This window comes from Apodemus sylvaticus, chromosome 10 (assembly GCF_947179515.1).
Source record: "Apodemus sylvaticus chromosome 10, mApoSyl1.1, whole genome shotgun sequence".
In the NCBI taxonomy this organism is placed as follows: Eukaryota; Metazoa; Chordata; class Mammalia; order Rodentia; family Muridae; genus Apodemus; species Apodemus sylvaticus.
The window spans coordinates 25,329,071-25,348,839 of record NC_067481.1 but is presented as its reverse complement, the minus strand read 5'-3'; the positions used below and the strand labels follow the sequence as shown (position 1 = coordinate 25,348,839).

Sequence of the window (19,769 nt, the reverse complement as noted above, 5' to 3'; positions counted from 1 at the left end):
CGAAGATTCTGGTCAACTCAGAACGTCTATAGACTGACAAACACCAAGACAGAGGTGCCCAGGGCGGACCTCTCCAAACCCCTTTTCTCTTAGGGTGTTCATATCCCTCGCTAAAATTCTTGTCCAGATAATCAGAGTTGCTCCTACTTTTGATCTCAGATGAGGCTGTGTGTTTGATGTGTGACATGTCTGTTCACAGAGAGCTGCTCTAAAAACCAGAGCTGCCTCAGTGTGAGGTGACTGAGTTCTGATCTTGACCCTCACAAGCAGCATGGCCTCAAGTGAGCTGTTTAAGTTCCGCCACTTGGAACACAGGAGATGGACCAAGAGGACCACTGAGTCTCTTGGTCCATCCTCAGGGAGCCCTGAGTACGTATGCCTCTTTTCTAAGTATTGATCCTATCGCTTGAAAGGATGATGACATCTCTCGTGCCAGTGCCTCCCTCAGGTGGGCCTCCCTCATATCAGAGGGCAAGCCAAGGAGCCTGTGCTTCTGTCTCTGGTCCTCTGTCCCCCACTAAGCTCAGACAGAGACACCCAGAGAGGGTGGGACATGTCTACAGACAAGGACACGTGGACTTCAGGAGGTAAGAGTCAGGGGTGATCCCTGCTGCCTAGGTTACTAAAAACATACCTGTCGGGACCTGCTCACAGCGAGGTTCTTTGCCCAACCTTTCCTAATCTTATGAAGCCCTTCTTGATCACTTAATACAACCTCACAAAGCCGTCTGAAGGGGCTGGAGGTGACTCAGCGGTTTAAAACATCTATGCCCAGCAACTTAACAGTAACTCCTACCTACTCCAGGGGGCCCGACAGCCATGGTGCTCACTCATACATACACACAGACACACCCGGAATTAAAAATAAAATGAGCCGGGCGGTGGTGGCACATGCCTGTAATCCCAGCACTCTGGGAGGCAGAGGCAGGGGGATTTCTGAGTTCGAGGCCAGCCTGGTCTACAGAGTGAGTTCCAGGACAGCCAGGGCTATACAGAGAAACCTCTCTCTAAAAAACCAAATTCAAAAAAACCAAAAACAAACAAACACACAAACAAATAAATAAAATGAATCTTAAATAAAAAAGCCATGTTTGATGACACACATCTTGAATCTCAGTCCTCAGTAGGTAGAGCCTTGTGGATCTCTGTGAATTCAAGGCTAGCCTAGTCTACATAGCAGGTTCCTGAACAGTCAGAGAGAGCCCCATAACAAACTCAAAAGGCAACTGAACAACAACTACAACAACAACAACAACAACAACCCTGTGGAGAACCACCACTGTCTTCACAGGGGCAGCAATAGCAAGAGGTTGAGAGTGCTGACATTTTGTAGCAAGGGTGCTAAATTAAAGAAGCATGTCCTGGGGCTGGTGAGATGGCTCAGCAGTTAAGAGCACAGACTGCTCTTCCGAAGGTCCTGAGTTCAAATCCCAGCAACCACATGGTGGCTCACAACCATCTGTAATGAGATCTGACACTCTCTTCTGGTGTGTCCGAGGACAGCTACAGTGTACTTACATATATAAAAAAAAAAAAAGAAAAGAAAAAGAAGAAGAAGAAGCATGTCCTATGTGTCCCCAGACCAAAAGAAGGTGAGAAGGCTGTGTCAACCAGCTGTCCTCTCTCCTGGGCCAGCCGTGTGGCAGTAAGGCAGGTGGAGATACGCAGGCCTGTGGCCTCATGGGCAGCAGCAGCGGAGACTCTGGAGCACTGGGAAGGCAGGAGCGAAGCGTCCCCTCCTGAGAGCAGCCTTGCTGCCCTCATTTCAGCCCTGAGCACAGTCATGTGTCCAAAAGGCTATTAGAGGCACGCTGCAGACACCGAGAGGATGTGGTAAGCCAGCCCAGGGACAGGGGACAAACCACAGTGGAAGGAACAGAGCCAAGCAACTTGGGGTGGCAGAAATGACAAGATATTTTCAGAAAAGCAGATTCCGTTCAGGTTATGGCTGAGTGCAGGGGTTGGTCCCAGCAGAGGGGCTGGAGGGACCTCAGGGCTTCTCAGCCGTGGGTGAGCTTTCTCTCTGGTGTCTGCTCTCCCCTCCTTCCTCAGGATACTTACAGCTGCCTGCATGTCCTCCAGAGTGGGGGGAGGGGAGGGGAAGGCTCTTGTCCCCAGAGCCATCCCATTCCGGTGACCACTAGCAGGTTCGCAACAGTGCTTTCTGGGGTTCAGGCACTTGCTTTTGCTCCTTTTTGATACACTTGTGTTTGTGGTATCAGCACAGGTGACTGAAAAAGTAAGCTATGGGTCGGCTGCTTAAGGACAAAGGAAATCCCTGCCACCTTCACTAGCAGGCTGTGTGCTAGGAAAGAGGGAGCTCCGCGTGCAAGGGGGAGATGGCGCAGAGCCACAGCGCAGAGTCAGACTTGACTTTATCCCCATAGGATAGGCCAACCCCATGCTCTGAAGGCAGCAGTGGCCAGGCCCCATCCCGCCCCCCAGGACAGGCGGCATGCTCAGGAGGTGGCGCCCATACTTGGCAGGAGGATGTTACCTCCTGTAGGTCATGTTACCCTTGATGCCTTTCTTTGCTGATCTGTCTTACCTGCTTTTGACAGGCCTCATTGCTGTGCGCTCTATCTCAGTCAAACGACCAAGGAGAGGGTTCTTCAGCCAAGATTGGGACTGTCAGACTGAAATGAAGCAGCTCCTACACAGATCTTTCCCTCACTCTTCCCAGGGCAGGAGCATCCTCTGAGGCTCCTAAAGGCTTAGCAGTCCTGGTCTGCAGGTACTGGGTGTGAGCTCAGACAGGGAGATGCTGTAGCCCAGGGACAGATGACACTCTGCCCCCTGCCTGTCTTGTGGCTTCCTAACCCTGCCAACCCTGAATCCTGCTGTGTACCAAGGCAGCTCAGCTCCGTACCTGGTAATCCTGGTCATCTATGCCAAACCTCTCCCTGAGGTTCCGGAACACCATGGGGCAGTACTCCTTGAACTTGAAGCGGCTGGGGAGGTTTTCCCTGGAGAAAGCAGACACAGGCTTTGTGAAGCCTCACACAGCTTGAGCGACACCAGCCCCTTCAAAGTGTGGCCTGGAGAAATTCTCAAAGTGAGTCTCAAAATCTGCATTTTCTTTTCTGTCTGTCTGTCTGCCTGTCTGTCTGTCTGCCTTCCTTTCTTTTTATTTGCTCTGTCTGTCTGCCTTCCTTTCTTTTTATTTGCTTGTTTTTGAAGTCTCACTCTGTAAACCAGGCTGGCCTTGAACTCACCCTCTGCCAGCCTCTGCGACCCAAATGCTGGCATTAAAAGAATGTACCAGGCTGAAGAGATGGCTCAGCAGTTAAGAGCACTGACTGCTCTTTCAGAGATCCTGAGTTCAATTCCCAGTAACTCCATGGTGGCTCACAACCATCTGTAACGGTTATCCAATGCCATCTTCTGGTGTGTTTGAAGACAGCAACAGTATACCCACATACATGAAATAAATATATAAATCTTTTTTAAAAAGATTTATTTATTTATTTATTTATTATATGTGAGTACACTGTTTCTGTCTTCAGATACCAGAAGAGGGCATCAGATCTCATTACAGATGGTTGTGAGCCACCATGTGGTTGCTGGAAATTCAGTGCTCTTAACCACTGAGCCATCTCTCCAGCCCCAATAAATAAATCTTACAAAAAAAAAAAAAAAGAATACTACCACATCTGGCAAAATCTGCATTTTCAACAAACACTGTAGGTGATTCTAGGCAGGTAGAACTTTACACCTCATCTCTGCAAGAATTTCATCTAACTTGTAATTCAGAAGTCTTTGTTTATTTGTTTGTATGCAGTCCTTAAAAAGTGTACAACCTGGGAGGTGAGACCCAGTCCATGCTGGAACGACTGTGTCTAAAAAGATCTTTCTCATTGGAAGGCCATTTTCTCTGAGCTAGTGCCATGGAAACATCCCGAGGACAGTTATGTCCATGGAGCCCTGCCTGGAAGATAAAGGTCGCTTGACCCAAGCGTTCACACGCAGTGCCAGCAGTTCTGTGGGGGGGTGGGGGGGCTATAGTAGGAGCGCTGAGAGTTCAAGTCCAACCTGAACTACCTCCTACCGTCCAGAGCATCCCGGCGCCCACACCCCAAACACACACACACACACACACACACACACCCGGTTTGGATGGAAGCGGTCTTGAGTCAGCTGACTAGGAATGTAGGTTTTTTTACTTTGTTTGTGCTTTTTGTGGTCCTAGGGATCAAGCCCAAGCCCCCCCCCCCCAACATACACACACACAAGGCAAGAATTCTACCACCAAGTTACACGCCAGCCCTGGAATCACATCTTTACACAGCCATGTTACTTCTCAGTCAATCCCAGACTCCTAGACAGAGAGAAGCCATCCAGAACCAAGGCTCTTCCCCACAGACTCCATGTTAAGTCTGCAGAAGGACTCCCTTCTGGACTGAGGCCCTCTGACTATACCATAATGCCATAATCAAAATAAACGGTCTCTCCCCAGCCTCCCTACACTCTGTTGTCTATTGCACATTACACTTGGAACTACTGAGATGATCAGAAGCAAAGATGAAAGATAGTTATGCACCTGGGGGCTCTGCTCTGGACCAGGGTGCTCGTGGGAAGGGAAACCCCGGATGGGAGGCATGTGATGTTGACCAGGAGCCCTAACCTCTCAAACTGCAGTGCCTGCAGGCAGAGCTTGATACTCAAGGTCACTACCTAAACTTCGCACTGGTGACTTTGTGGTTTTTGGACGTCAGACCAATGTCTAGAAGTTGTCTCAACGTCTTTGGAGACCTTCCTGCGGTTCTCTCTTACCTAGCACCATGGAGGACCTACGCTAAGCCAATTTTTGTTTGTTGAAACGGGACCTGCTGCCATTCCTTGGGAGGACACTTGTGAGGTGGTTATTCTGTACTCAGACGGCTTCTAGAACAAGATGTCCCTACCTACTGCAGCAGAGAAAGGCTACCAGGAGATACTCTGAAACCAAGCTTTTCCTCTGGACTGACGGTCTGAAAATGATGAGGGTCACTGCCCAGCTGGCGAGCAAGGACGACGGAGGGCAGGAGCATGCGCCGTGGAGCATGCGCAGCAGGAGCATGCGCAGCAGGAGCATGCGCAGCAGGAGCATGCGCAGCAGGAGCATGCGCAGCAGGAGCATGCGCAGCAGGAGCATGCGCAGCAGGAGCATGCGCCGTGGAGCATGCGCCATGGAGCATGGTGGGTGTGCCAAAAGGCTTCCGGTGTGGCCCATGGTGAAGTGTAAAACTAAGGCTACAAGGAAGGCTTATTAGGCAGGAGCAGGTGGAGGCCTGGAACTCCGACACCCAGAGGTGGAGGCAAGTGGGCTGTGAAAAGGTCAAGGCACCACACTGAGATCCAACTTAGGCTACAGGAGATTCTCAAAGCCGCAATGGCGGCAATAACAAGAAAAGACTTAGAAGGCAGGTGTATCTGCCACATTTATAATCCTAGCATTCAGGAGGTTGAGGCAGGAGACTGCCAGAAGTTTGAGGCCAACCTTGTCCACACAGTGGGATTCAGGCCGCTCTGAATCCCAGCTATATACCTGTAATCCCTGAGCTAATAGGGCAGAGGCGGGAGTTCACTGAAATTCGAGGCTAACCTGGTCTACACAGTGAGCCCCATGTCACCCTACAAAGTCAAATCCTGTTTCAACAGACAAACAGATGGCTTAGAGAAAATCCTCAAGAGGTAAGAGATGATCACGGGGAGATCTCCAAAAATATGGAGACAACTTCTAGTAGTGGTCTGACGTCCAAAAGGCCACCAAGTCACCAGTGAGAAGAGTTGTGTGGGTAGTGATGACGAGCACCAAGCTCAGCCTGCGGTTTATCCTATCCCACATCCAGACCAGGACCAAGCCCAGTAACTGAGAGGAAGACAGGCCCCCCCGCTGCCGCAGCACACTAGAGCTACCTCAGCTCCCAGCAGCTCACTTCTCTGGAGCTGGTCCTGGGTGAATCACCTGGGGCGCCCGGCCACACACCCCAAGGGGCACTGGAGGTAGGCTGAGACGGAAGGTAGCCGGGCATGGGGAAATGCATCTTCCAGGCCCCTTGGTCAACTCTGCCAACAAGTGTAGTTGTGAAACAATGCCAGGAGTTTTAAGGAAGGAAAGGATTTTCCACAAACCTTAACCCCCCCCCCACACACACACACACAGACACAGACACTCCCCAGGAGACCACTTACTTATTGAAGAGATGATTGTCCACCTTGATCTTGCTATACGCTTTGAAGTCATCGGGCATTAGCATGACAGGGACAGGAACGTTGCTCAGCTCATTGATCTGCAAAGCAAAGGTAAAGGCGAGTCTTAGCCAGGAGGCCCCGGCTTGGAGACATCTGGCTTCCGTCTGGGTATGGAAGGCATCCCTGTCCAGAGTCTCTCCCTGTCTGCTGCTGCTCTTCTCAGACTCACCTCCACCTGTCCGAGTCTCCTCTTCCTGATAAGGAAGAGTTCAAAAAGCGCCTGTTCCCTGAGGCTTTCTGTATTTCAGTTAATGCCGATAAACCTGGTGGGCCTGCCGGACTTCAGTCCACATGCCACGTGGCTGATCTTTCTCTTCTTTCCAATGCTGGGGATGGAATCCAGCACTTTGCACATGCCGGGCCATCCTACTGACTGTGCTTAGTGATGACCGCCTACTTGACCTTTGGGGACTCCATGATGGTGCTTTTGGACACAACAGTTACTCAAAAAATATTTGTCAACAGAAGTAAAGGCATTTAACAAATAAATGCCCTACAACCTCAGTGCATACTAAGGGAAGCCTTTGGTTATCTTAATACAAATACAGTGAGGGTCATTTGAGAAATTAGCTCATGGCAAGAAAAAAGCTGGGTGGAACTGAGTGGGTGGAACTTGTATCCCCCAAGGATTAAATCTGAAGTCATGGGGTGTGGTGTTGCATGCCTTTAATCTCAGCACTCTAGAGTCAGATATAGGCAGGATCTCTGTGAATTCAGGACCAGCCTGATTTACAGAGCTCCAGAATAAAGCCATGACTCAAAATAGAGACGGATGGATGGATGGATGGATGGATATATATATAGAGAGAGAGATGGATGGATGGATGGATATATATAGAGAGATGGATAGATGGTTAGGTGGCTGGCTGGATATATATATATATATATATGGATATATATGGATAGATAGATATATGGATAGATAGATATATGGATGGATGGTTAGGTGGATGGATGGATAGATAGATAGATAGATAGATGGATGGATATATAGATGGATGGTTAGGTGGGTGGATGGATGATGGATAGATGGATGGATAGGTGGATGGATGGATGGATATAGAGAGAGGGGTGGATGGTTAGGTAGGTAGATAGATAGGTGGACGGAGGGAGGGAGGGAGAGAGGTGGGGATAAAGTGAGCAGAGGAGTTAAACACCTGGGCCCTGATTCATTTTGACCCCATGAGGATGAGAAAAGCTGGACCATTTTACCATGCAACAACCTGCTTATGCTGAACTGGGGGAAGATGCCTTGCCCTAGCGCAAACCAACCCACGCACACACGCACCCACCCACTCACGGATGCACACGCAGGCACACAAGGCCTGGACCAGGGAGCTGGCTCCCCACTGGTGTCGCACCGAAAGCGGCTCCTGCACTTCCCCATCTTGTTTAGTCAATTAGTGGTCTAATTCGCCACAGATGTCCTCCCCCATCACAGCAGAGTATTTGACATTTAACCCTCAACCCGGTCGCCACTAATGCATTCAGGGTTTACAGAGGAAACCTAAGTCATGACTTAATGGGCTGGGGTGAAGGGCACAGCCTCTGTCTCCCAGATACTCTCTTCGCAGACCCGCTATTATCTCCTCGGGGCCCCATGTGGCAGGAAGGGGTATCCTACAGTCATTAGGACTCCATCAAGAGTACAAATGGGGGAACCGGCATTTAATTTGCTGCTCCTTTTATCTTCTAAGTCTTTTTTACTTAGAGATGTCAGATGATGGAGTAAGTTTCAAGTTCATTGTGCCAGTGAACCACTTTCCCAGAGTTGGTGAAAAGCCCAATGCACTTATGGAGTGTGTGTGTATGGTGAGAGAGAGAGAGAGAGAAAGAGAGAGAGAGAGAGCATGCGATGAGGGAGCTAATCAACAAATAGCTGGCAAAACCAAAACCTTGAAAGGAACAGATGGAAAAGCACACCCCAGGTAACTGCATTTACATGAAACTCTAGAACAGGGCTCTAAACACAGAAATCCCACACCACAGTCTGTGTGGGCTGCGGCTGGCCAGGAGTTACAGGGACTGAGCAGACCTGCCCTCCCCACCTTTAAAACAATCCCAGCACCACGGAAGCTTAGGGAAGTGGAGCTCTGTGAATTCTAGACCAGCCTGATCTACACAGCAAGTTTCAGGAGAGCCAGAGCTATGTGGAAAGACCCAGTCAAGACAGACAGACAGACAGACAGACAGACAGAAAGAAAGAAAGAAAGAAAGAAAGAAAGAAAGAAAGAAAGAAGAAAAGAAAGAAAGAAAGAAGGAAGGAAAGAAAGAAAGAAAGAAAGAAAGAAAGAAAGAAGAAAAGAAAGAAAGAAGGAAGGAAGGAAGAAAGAAAGAAAGAAAGAAGAAAAGAAAGAAAGAAAGAAAGAAAGAAAGAAAGAAAGAAAGAAAGAAAGAAAGAAAGAAAGAAAGAAAGAAAAAAGAAAAAGAAGCAGCAAGTCCCAGGGCGATAAAAATAATGGAAGACCAGGAGTCGTGGCAGGGGCGGTGGCACCTGCCAGCAACCCCAGTATTTGGAGGAAAATCAAGAGTTCAAGGCCGACTGAGCTACGCGAGACTGGCTACACTAAAACAAAGCACAAAGGGCTGGGTGGGCAGGCAGCTCCAAGGCAGAGCGCTTGACTAGCATGCATAAGGCCCTGGGTTCAATCCTAGCACTGCAAAAATAAATACAAAATAGAAAAAGCCTATGATGTTTGGTTACGTGAGCACATACTTTTCATCGAAAGTCAGTACACTTCATTAAAGATTCCTGGGGTTTCTTGTATGTGCAGTTTTCTTTGACGAAGGCGATTCTGTAATTCCCAGAATCCTCCTCTGTGATGCCCTTCGCTGGCTTCACCTTCCACTCGTCAAAAGAACAGCTGCGTGGCTGATGCTCGAGAGAGAACCTGACTGTCAAATCCGGGCGTGCGGTGGAAACGGTCCGTTTCCCTGCTCCTCCGCCATCCCAGACAGCCCATGGCTACCCCACTCCCTCTGCTTGGCATTCCAAGCCTCACTCTCAAAGTTAAAGGAGAAACAGACGCTCAGACAGCTGAGTTTAAAGCCAGCCTGGGATCTGCAGAAAGATCCCGGCTGAAAGATAAGAGTGGGTGGGCGGGGACACGCCGCAGCACCTGGCAGGCAGGAGACAGAGGCAGAGACCGGAGGGGGAGTGAGACTGTGAGACAGACGACTATCACAAGCAAACATCAAAATCAAAGGGGAAGCCGCCTGTAATTCCAACGCTTGGGACGCAGAGGCAGGCAGATCTGAGTTGGAGACCAGCCTGGTCTACACAGCCGGTTCCAGGCCAGCCAGGGAGGTGAGGCTCTAGCCTCATGAAACAAACATAAACACATAAGGCAAAGCTCATAAAAAACCAAGAGGCAAGACAGGAAATGCAGTGCAGGGCTCTTCGACAATTCCAGCCTTCCTTTTCTTCCCTCGTCTGAGACAGAACCTTTCCTACGTAGTCCTCCTGGCATCTGATATGTAGACCAGGCTGGCCCCCAAACATGAGCTCCTAGTGCCCCTCTGCTTCTCTCTGCCTGGGTCGCCTGCATGCGCCACGCTGAGCGCCAGGCTGGCTTTCCCAGGTCATCCCTCCAACAGGAGGAACATTCCATTGGCTCCGAGAACAGTTTACCCTCCAGCATCACAGACCCTGCTACAAACTGACTCTGGACTAACACAAGACACTACTTGGTGCTAAGACCAGGGCTTGGTACTTTTGGAACTAGAAGACTGTATATTAACCATGATTATATTGTTGTTGTTGTTTGCTTTTCTATTGATCTTTTCTTTTTTAAGACTTTTTTTTAGATTTCTTTCTTTCTTTTATTTATTTATTTATTTTGGTTTTTCGAGACAGGGTTTCTCTGTATAGCTGTCCTGGAACTCACTCTGTAGACCAGGCTGGCCTTGAACTCAGAAATCCAACTGCCTCTGCCTCCCAGAGTGCTGGGATTAAAGGCATTTGCCGGTACCGCCTGGCACAATTGATTATTCTTATGGGACCAGACTGAATTATTATTATTATTATTATTATTATTATTATTATTATTGGATTTGGTTTTTTTGAGACAGGGTTTCTCTGTATAGCCCTGGCTGTCCTGCAGACTGAATTATTCTAAGAGGAACTACTAAGGAATGTTTTTTTTGTTTGTTTGTTTTTGTTTTTTGTTTTTTGTTTTTTTTGGATTTGGTTTTTCTGAGACAGGGTTTCTCTGTATAGCCCTGGCTATCCTGGAACTCACTGTATAGACCAGGCTGGCCTTGAACTCAGAAATCCGCCTGCCTCTGCCTCCCAGAGTGCTGGGATTACAGGTGTGCACCACCAGCGCCCGGCTACTAAGGAATGTTTTACTCATAAATTCCATGAATCTTTTTTTTTAAAGCTTTATGTATTTATTTCATGTATATAAGTACATAGTCACTCCCTTCAGTCACACCAGAAGAGGGCGTCAGATCCCACTAAGAGATGGTTGTGAACCACCATGTGGTTGCTGGGAATTGAACTCAGGATCTCTGGGAGAGCAGCCAGTATTCTTAACTGCTGAGCCATCTCTCCAGCCGCAAAGCTTTATTTTTAATTATGCATTCATGTCTATGTCTGTGCATGTAGGTGTGTATAGAATGAGTGTAGGTACCTCATTATATAGTAGTAGAGGCTAGAACAGGGTAGCTGGAGCTATGACTCATCCTGAGAGCTGGAGATGGAATTCAGAACCCGGGACCCTGCAAGAGCAGTGCACACTTCTTTTTGAACACCTATTTTTATTTCTATGTGTGTGTGCTCTTGTGTAAGTGCATGATTACCACATGCACGTGGGCGCCTCCAGAGGCTAGAAAAGGAAGTTGGATGCACTTGGCTGGAGTTACAGGAGGTTGTGAGTCCTCAGACATGGAGCTCAGAACTGAACTCTGGTCCTCTGGGAGAGCAGCAAGTGTTCTTAACTACTGAGCCATCCATCTCTCCAGCCCTAGGTGTAGCTCTTCCTGTAACGTGGCTTAAGTGGTTGTAAGCTGGCTATCAGGGTTTCAATTCCATCCTTATTATTGAGTCTACCACATAATAACAGAACTTTTAAGCTCAGATAGTACAATAGCGAACAACTGTATCTCACCTTTGGTTCCGTGGAGCCACGATACTGAGGGTTACTCACTCGGAGACCAGAAGTACTTTTCCCCTTAGCTGTACTAAATTTTATATCCCCAGAGAGCTCGATTCGATTTCAGTTGAACAGTACGTATTGAAATAGCTACTATATGCGTCTTTCTATGTTGGGTATATGTGTGGGAGGAGGGGGGAAGGGAGATGTTGTATACACAAAAGAAATAAGACACTCCCGCTCTTCTGGGGATCACAAAACAAAACCCACACATGGACTCTCAGGGAGCACACAGTCAAGTGGGAACACGGAGAGACACGAGCAGAGGTCCTAAGGGCAGACAGGTCCATCAGGTTAGAGACGGGGACCTGAGCCTCTCCCAGCATAGCCAAGAACACTTGACACTGGAAGACTCTACAACAAGATCACGTTACATCTCTGCTTAAAAATCTCCCATGGTTCCTTCCTCATCCACCCCAGGGCAAAGTTTTAACTCCTTAGCCTGGCATCCAATCCCTTTCCCCGATCTGGCTTAGCCTCTGCCAAACTCGACTGACTTTAGGCCAGGAGTGTGCCAGAAGCTCGGGATATACAAACAGAAAGACATCTTTTCCATTTGGCTGCGAAGAGAGCCAGGAGCCGGGAAGAGAGAGCGTTTGTAAGCAATGTGATGAACGCTGGAACTGTGTTGCATAGAATGGGAGGAGCTGAAATAGCACACTGAGGGGCAGCTAACTCTGTCCGGCGGCAGTGAGAAAGAAAGAGAGCGCCGGCGGCTAGGGCAAGCGTCGGAGAAAGGCCTCTGAAAACGGTCTGGGATGGTCCTCCAAAAATACAGAGGAAGGGAATTCCAAACGGTAGGGATAGCCAGAGCCAAGCCTCGGTTGCGCAAGACTGTGTGTGTTTCCAGAGCAGAAAGAACGCGTGCAGGGGAGGATACAAGCTGGAGGTGAAGGGTTGGGGGGCGGGGATACAGCAGAGACAAGTAAATGATCCAGCATGCCATGAATATTAATTAATAAATAACAACTAACTGGGCCTGGTGGTATAGGCCTATAGAAGATCTAGCCATTTAGAAGACTGAAACTGGAGGGATCACGAGTTCGAGACCAGCCTGCAGTGGGCTCCCATTGGCAGTTCTGAAAAACAGGTCTCTAATCTCAGCCCTCAGGCCACAGACAGAGCTCTGTGAGTTCCAGGCCAGCCTGGTCTACAGAGTGAGTTCCATGACAGCCAGGGCTACACAGGGAAACCCTGTCTCAAACAAAACCAAAACAAACAAACAAAAAAATCAAAACAAAAAAAAAAAAAAAAAAGGAAGGAAGGAAGAAAGGAAAAGAAGTGTCTTAAAGAGTTGAAAACGAGGCGTGGGAAGTGGGTGGACTGCAGGTGGACATCTGCTTCCAAGCCCGATGCCGACCTGAGTTCCATCCCAAGAACCCTTGTGGTGGATGGAAAAACGGACTCCTAAAAGTTGTCCTCTAACCTCCACACACAAGACCATACACACAGGATCATAAATAAATATATTAATTAATGTTTTAGAATCAAATGAAAGGCTGAGTGGTGGTGGTGCATGCCTTTAAACACAGCACTTAGGAGACAGCGGCAGGTAGATTTCTGAGTTCGAGGCCAGCCTGGTCTACAGAGTGAATTCCAGGACAGCCAGGTCTACAGGGAGAAACCCTGTCCCCCCCCCCCAAAAAAAAAGAAGAAGAATCAAATGAAAGGCTGGAGAGATGGCTCAGCAGTTAAGAGGTCCTGAGTTCAAATCCCAGCAACCACATGGTGGCTCACAACCATCCGTAACGGGATCCGAAGCCCTCTTCTGGAGTGTCTGAAGACAGCGGCAGTGTACTTACATATAATAATAAATAAATCTTTGAGCCGGAGCGAGTAGTGCCAGAGCAGGCAGAGATCCTGAGTTCAGTTCCCAGCTACCACATGAAGGCTCACAACCATCTGTGTAGCTACAGTGTACTCATATATATAAAATAAATGAATCTTTTTTTTAAAAAGAATTATAATTTTTTCAAAAAAATAAAATGAAGAGAATCTGAGGTGTCAGGATAGCCAGGTTTTTAAAACAAACAAACAAACAAGCAAGGCTGAACAAATGGCTCAGTGGTTAAGAGTACTGGCTGCTCTTCCAGAGGTCCTGAGTTCAATTCCCAGCAACATCATAACCGTCTATAATGAGATATGGTGCCCTCTTCTGGCCTGCAGGCATAATGCAGGCAAAACACTATACATAATGAACAAATCTTTAAAATAAATAAATAAATACAAGAAAATGAAGAAGCTGGGAATGTAGCTCTGAATTAGAGCACTTGCCCAGAATACCAAGGTTCTGAGTTCAATACCCAGCACAAGTCCAAAGACTAACTGATTAAAATAACAGTTGCTTGTATTGGCTAAATCCCAGGTTGGTGCTTTGTAAGACTGTAATGTCAATGTATTTAATGAATTTTCTTTTCTATGTTATTTTCCCCCATTTATTTATTTGGGGTGTATGTATTCCCTGGGTGAGTGTGCAGGACGATCCTTTACGGGCCCACTGAACAGTTCAGATGGTAGAGCAGACCAACAAAGATGGTGAGGAGACAGGGTTAGAGAGATGGTTCCGTGGTTAAAAGCCCTTGTTGCTCTTACAGGGGACTCAGGTTCCGTTCCCAGCACTCGAAGTCTGTAACTTCAATTCCAGAGCGCCCTCTCCTGGCCTCTCCAGGCACTACATACAGGCAAAACACCATACACATAAAAGAAAAACAAGTCGCAACTTTACAGATGCAGGGAATGTGTATCACATCCAAGGTGACTTCATTGTTTGTTTGTTTATCATGGGTCCCAAGGCACACGTGTGTAAGTCAGAGGACAGCCAACAGGCGCCAGTTTTCTCTTTCCCCCACTACATGAGTCCTGGGAGCTGAATGCATATGGTCCGGCCGGGTAGCAGATGCCTCCATCTGCAACAGAGCCGCCTCATAGGCCAGGTAATGATTTCTTTACACGTTTGATTTCTCCACTTGGCTGAGAACCCTTAGCACATGAGGGGAACCAAAAAATTGCTCGATAAATGTTAAGCTGATAAATGAGCAAGGGGTTGGGGGGGTAGGAGGGAGTTGGGGGTCTGAAGGATGAAGGTGAACAGAAAGATAAACCCAGGGGGAACAAGCAAGACCTGTAACTGCGCCAATACCTCCCCGTCTGGAAGAGAGGAAAGGTTAGGATTAGCTGTTGAGGCTGTGGCCTGCTCTGAAGCCTCCCAGAAAGAGAAAAATAAATTTTACTTGGTAGACAGAGGGAACTTAAAGTTTTGTGACAGAAGAGGCCCCAGGAGGTGTGCGCTTGCTTTATTATCCACACGGTCCTGAGCCCGTCTCTTCCTCTGTCAAAGCAACCAGTGCATCATGGGACACAGACCCGCTTGAATGCCAGGCTGAGCACACCACACTGGAAGGCAAGTCCGTTGCATCTCCTCACATAAATGGTTTTTGGATTATCCACACGATTAATTCCAGGCGCCATGAGCATAAATAATACAGAGGCCGAGGAAGCTGAGTAAGAAACCAGGCTGGGCACGGTGGCTCACACTTCCGCACTGGAGAGGAAGAAGCAGGAAGACAACATGCCAGACAGTGAGCTCCTGGCTCAAAAGAAAATAAACTGGGCCCAGTGGAGGTGGGGATTTCCCAGCTGCTTAGGATGAACTGCAAAACCAGGGACTGTCTGGGATACAGAGTAAGTCTAGGCCACCCGGCACAGCCACAACCTAACCAGACAACATTTAAATAAAAAGAGTGGGAAGGGGGCTGAGGCTGTAACTCAGTGTGTAGAATGGGCCTGGTATAGACATCCACGGCCCTAGGGCTTGACACCCAGCACTGCGGAGGGGGAAAAACCGAGAGTAACTATACACACATGCAAAGCCGGCACTCAGAAAGCAGAGGCAAGAGTTTCAGAAGTTCAAGGTCACGCTAGGCTACACAGACAGTTTGAGGCCAGCACGAGCCAGGGGATCAGGTCTACACTGCTCCTGATGGGTTGCTAGCCTTGCTTGAAGGTTTTCTTCAGAAGCCTGAGAGGACACTGTATCTTTTTGTTTGTTTGTTTGTTGTATTTGGTTTTTTTCAAGACAGGGTTTCTCTGTATAGCCCTGGCTGTCCTGGAACTCACTCTGTAGACCAGGTTGGCCTCAAACTCAGAAATCCGCCTGTCTCTGCCTCCCAGAGTGCTGGGATTACAGGCGTGCACCAGGCCCACCAGGCTAGGACACTGTATCTTAAAGTTAGAAAAGAAAAGAAAAAGAAAGGAAAGAAAACAAGAAGTGCCCTAGAATGAACAAGACTCTGGGTTCATTTTCTGGGGGAGGGTTCGAGAGACAGGGTTTCTTTGTGTAGTCCTGGCTCTCACTCTGTAGACCAGGCTGATCTCGAACTCAGAAATCTGCCTGCCTCTGCTTCCCAAGTGCTGGGATCATAAGCGTGCGCCACCACCGCCCAGCTAAGGTTCAAAACCATATCTCAGGACCACAAAAACGAACGAACAAACAAATAATCACGACTTGTTTTTTAAAACGCACAGAGGGTTTAATAAGACATTCTCCAAAGAAAATACACAATGCCCAGTGCATATGGAAGGATGCTTAACAACATTTAGTTACAAGAGAAATGCAAATCAAAAATCACAAGGAGATATTGTTTCCCACCCACTAGAATGCCTATGCTAAAAAAGACAGTAGCAGCGAGCGAGCGTAGACAGACAAGGATCCGAGCGATTACATCACATGTTGCTGGCGGAGCTGTGCAATGGTACAGCCACTCTGGGGAAGAGCTGGCGGCTTCTCAAATGAGTAAATACAGAGTTACCATCAACTGCTACTTACTCTTCCTGGTGACGCTCCCCACTTATGTGGTTCCTCAAGGGACCCACAACCACCAGCTAGGGCAGCCTTCCTGTACCATATTCCTTCAGAGAGAACCTACTCCCTAATTCCATACCCTCTGAACTACGCTTAAGAGCCTGGGTGTTTTTTCTTTCCTCACTAGTACTGCTCTGTTGGGTCTAACAGCCTCTCCACCCTCTTTGCCTCCACTGAGTAACACAAGGAGCTCAATGCCTTATCCAGGGACTCCCGTGACTACAGTGAGTTTAAATGTTTCCTTTAAAGCAAAAACTAACCAGTTCTTTTTTTTTTGTTTTTAAGGTTTCTCTAGCTGGGAGGTGGTGGTGCACACCTGTAATTCCAGCACTTGAGAGGCAGAGGCAGGCAGATTTCTGAGTTCAAAGCCAGCCTGGTCTACAGAGTGAGTTCCAGGACAGAGAAACCCTGTCTTGAAAAACAAAAAACAAAAACAAACAAAATAATAATAAAATAAATAAATAAATAAATAAATAAATAAAAATAAAAAGGTTTCTCTTTTTCACTAAGAAGAAAGCAGCTAGCTCATGAGATGGCAACTGGCTTCTGTCATAGACATGTGTGTTCACATCTGATACATCATTTTAGCTCTAGACCAACGTGACTAAAGACTTCAGACACGGAGACCCTGAAGAGCTGAGAAAAAGGTGGTATCCAAAATCTTTTTTTGTGGTATATGTGTGTGTATGTGTGTGTGTGTGTGTGTGTGTGTGATCTGGTTGGAGTATCTGAAATCTTAAGTGGCAAAGAGGTGAAACAGGAAGTTTCTGAAGAAAGGGAACCTCAAGAAAGTCTGGTGACACACCAGGAGCAACTCAGCCGATGCCCTGGAGAACCAGCGAGAAGTTAGAGCCTTCTGGGCGCAGGCATCTCACAGCACTCCTACACCTTACACCTTACCGTAGACCAGAAGGAAGCAAGACAACTAACTGACCTCCGATGCTCGCCGGTCCAGGGCAATGGCGCCCCACCTCCTCCTCCCACCTGTGCTCAGATTTGCGTGGCTCTTGCCTAAAGTCAATGCTTCTCCAGCCCACTGAACCTTCTCAGAGCTAGCAAAGGGGGACAGTGACTGCCACGCCCTCTTGCCGCCCTGAGTCTTCCATCAGATGCCAGGCCTTCTGCTTGTCCATGAGAAAACCAAATACCATATACAATCCCAGGAACCAGTATGCACTGTCCACACACAGGCACGCGAGCATGTGCGTACACACACACACACACACACACACACACACACGCACACACACACACATGCACACACACACACGTGCACACACACACACACACACACACACACTTTCTCCCAGTACATATTCAGGTTCTCTAGCAGACCATACACTCATCTAACCTTGGTCATGGCTGAGAGAGTAAAAGGAACAAAAGATCTGTCACTCAAGAACCGCCACTAACCAACAGAGCCTCTTGGTGCTGGACAAGGAACAATATCTTAACAGCAAGCACAGGCAAGCTACCCTGAGCCTAAGGTTTCAGTCTCCTGAGTGAAATCAGGGACCCGAAGTTACCCACCTCCAGGCTTCTTTTACCAGCTCTCTGCAGACAGGATGCTTTCTAAGTGAGAAACAGGATGTCAAACAAAATCAAGGAGTGAATCCCAGAAAGGGATGCAGGGTTCACAATTTGCTGACCCAGTTTCCCTGGAAATGTCAGATGACCCCAGAAGCAGCAGGAAGCAAGAGGAACAAACTCTGCTCCCTGCTGACCTGGGGCAGCTTCAGAGGTCCGGGCATCACACTACTAGGCCAGGATACTCATTAACCGCAGGGATTACATGGAAAAGGGTAACCTGCCCAAGACTAGAGGCCAACAAGGACCTCACATACACAAGCGATCTTCTCTACGGGACGTAGAGCTCTGACACGCTGGCTTAGGCGGCTGCTCCTCAACCTCTAGCCAAAGGCTCCTCTAGGTCTTCTACCAAAGCAACAGAAAATGAAGTCTTTCTGACCCTGGGCCCCGGGCCATTGTTTGGTCTTGTGGACAAGTTCAAGGGTTTAGAAAAGTCAGGGGGCCTAAAGAATGAAATCCACAGGAGACCCAACCCTTCACCCGCCCCATTCTAAACTTGTGGCTGGTGAAGTTAGCACCTCAGGTCTTTTCACTTCCTCTGTCTGCTCCCAGTGTAGGAACTCACAAAGAAATGGTGAAAGGCCAAGAAGCATGCCTCTGAAAGAGACAGATCCTAAACAAACAGCATACAAAATCAACCAGCTACGCTGTCCACATCCAACTTCTTGGCAGAGGCTGCTGCACCATCCCAAAGCACCCAGGACCCAAAGGAGCACTCATCTGGGGCAGTAATCACCATCATCACATCCTGGAAAACCATAAGCTAGACAAGAAGTCAAGGTCTTTGAAACATCACAGAAGAACCGGGGAAGATACATTATTTCTATAACCAAGTCTACACTCCCTCGGGCCTTGTGTTCACACTCATCCTTCATCCAAGAGGACCCAAGTCAAGTGTCTGCGGTTTAGAGAAGTCTCTGCTTCTCCAGTTGGTACGTCTTCATGAAGAAGAAGAAAAAAGGAAACCCAGAGAGGATTTCCACAGCTAGGGGTAAGGAGGCCTAGAAGATGGGAAACTTTGAGCAGCCACACCAACCAAAGGACCACAAACAGGAATACTCAGGCAAGCCAGTCCCACTGGCCCTGTCAACTGAGCAATGATCTGGTAGCCAGCTATAAGGGACAAGAGGAATAGCCGTGCAACAAACACGGTGAGGTTAGAAACAGCGTCGTTGCAGCACCCAGGCCTTCCCTCAGAGATCCGGGGTTGCATGGAGCCAGCATACGGACGCAAGAAGCCAGAGGGGCTGGAGCGAAGGGGAGACGGCGACGGCACAGCACGGGGACACCAGGCCTCGCGTGGCGAACGGGGAGTGCACGCCCGGCCGGACAGCGTGCACGGGTGGGCGGGCATGCAAGTGGCTCGGTGGAAGGGTTGCAGGCGTCACCCGCGGGGCGAGCGTGGCGAGGCCAGAGGGAGTGGGGGCGCGCACGGGGAAGCTGGTTACCGTGTGGTTCACCCCCCACATCAGGACGCTGAGAATCGGCTCGCTGGCCCGGAATAGCTTCACTTTCTGGCACACGAAATGCTTCTTCTTGGTCTTGGTTTTGCTGGCGCTGAGCGGCGCCACCGCCACCGCCGTGGTGCTGGTGCAGTTGGACGACATGCCCGGGGCGGCGGCGGCGGCGGCGGCGAAAGGGGGGGCGGCGGAGACAGCGCACCAGCGAGCGGCCCCAGGCCTCCCCCGAACCGATCCCCACCCCCGCTGCCTCACGGAGCCATGGTCGCGCCCGTCCCGTTACCTCCCCACCCCGCCCCGGTGGTTCCGTCCGCCCCACGCCCCGCCCTCGCTGCGCCGTCCCGCCCCGCCCCGGGGAGCAGGCCAGCCCGTTCCTCACCCCGCCCCCGGGCGGCACCGCCCACTGGATCTCGGCTCTCCCCTCCCAGTCGGAATGGTACGGCCCGTCCCCCGGGCGCTTGCGGCTGC

General features: G+C 49.1%; 1 protein-coding gene across 1 annotated transcript in view; it reads right to left on the bottom strand.

The window, feature by feature from the left end:
* Positions 1-19,559, bottom strand: part of Pip4k2b (phosphatidylinositol-5-phosphate 4-kinase type 2 beta) — a 31,243-nt gene extending 11,684 nt beyond the window's left edge. The window contains exons 1-3 of the mRNA XM_052197908.1: positions 19,290-19,559; positions 6,175-6,272; positions 2,870-2,966 (exon numbers count right to left, since the gene is read on the bottom strand). Coding sequence (XP_052053868.1) covers positions 2,870-2,966; positions 6,175-6,272; positions 19,290-19,448 — 354 coding nt within the window. The 5' untranslated portion in view covers positions 19,449-19,559. The remainder of the gene's footprint in view (positions 1-2,869; positions 2,967-6,174; positions 6,273-19,289) is intronic.
* Positions 19,560-19,769: the final 210 nt, after the last annotated feature.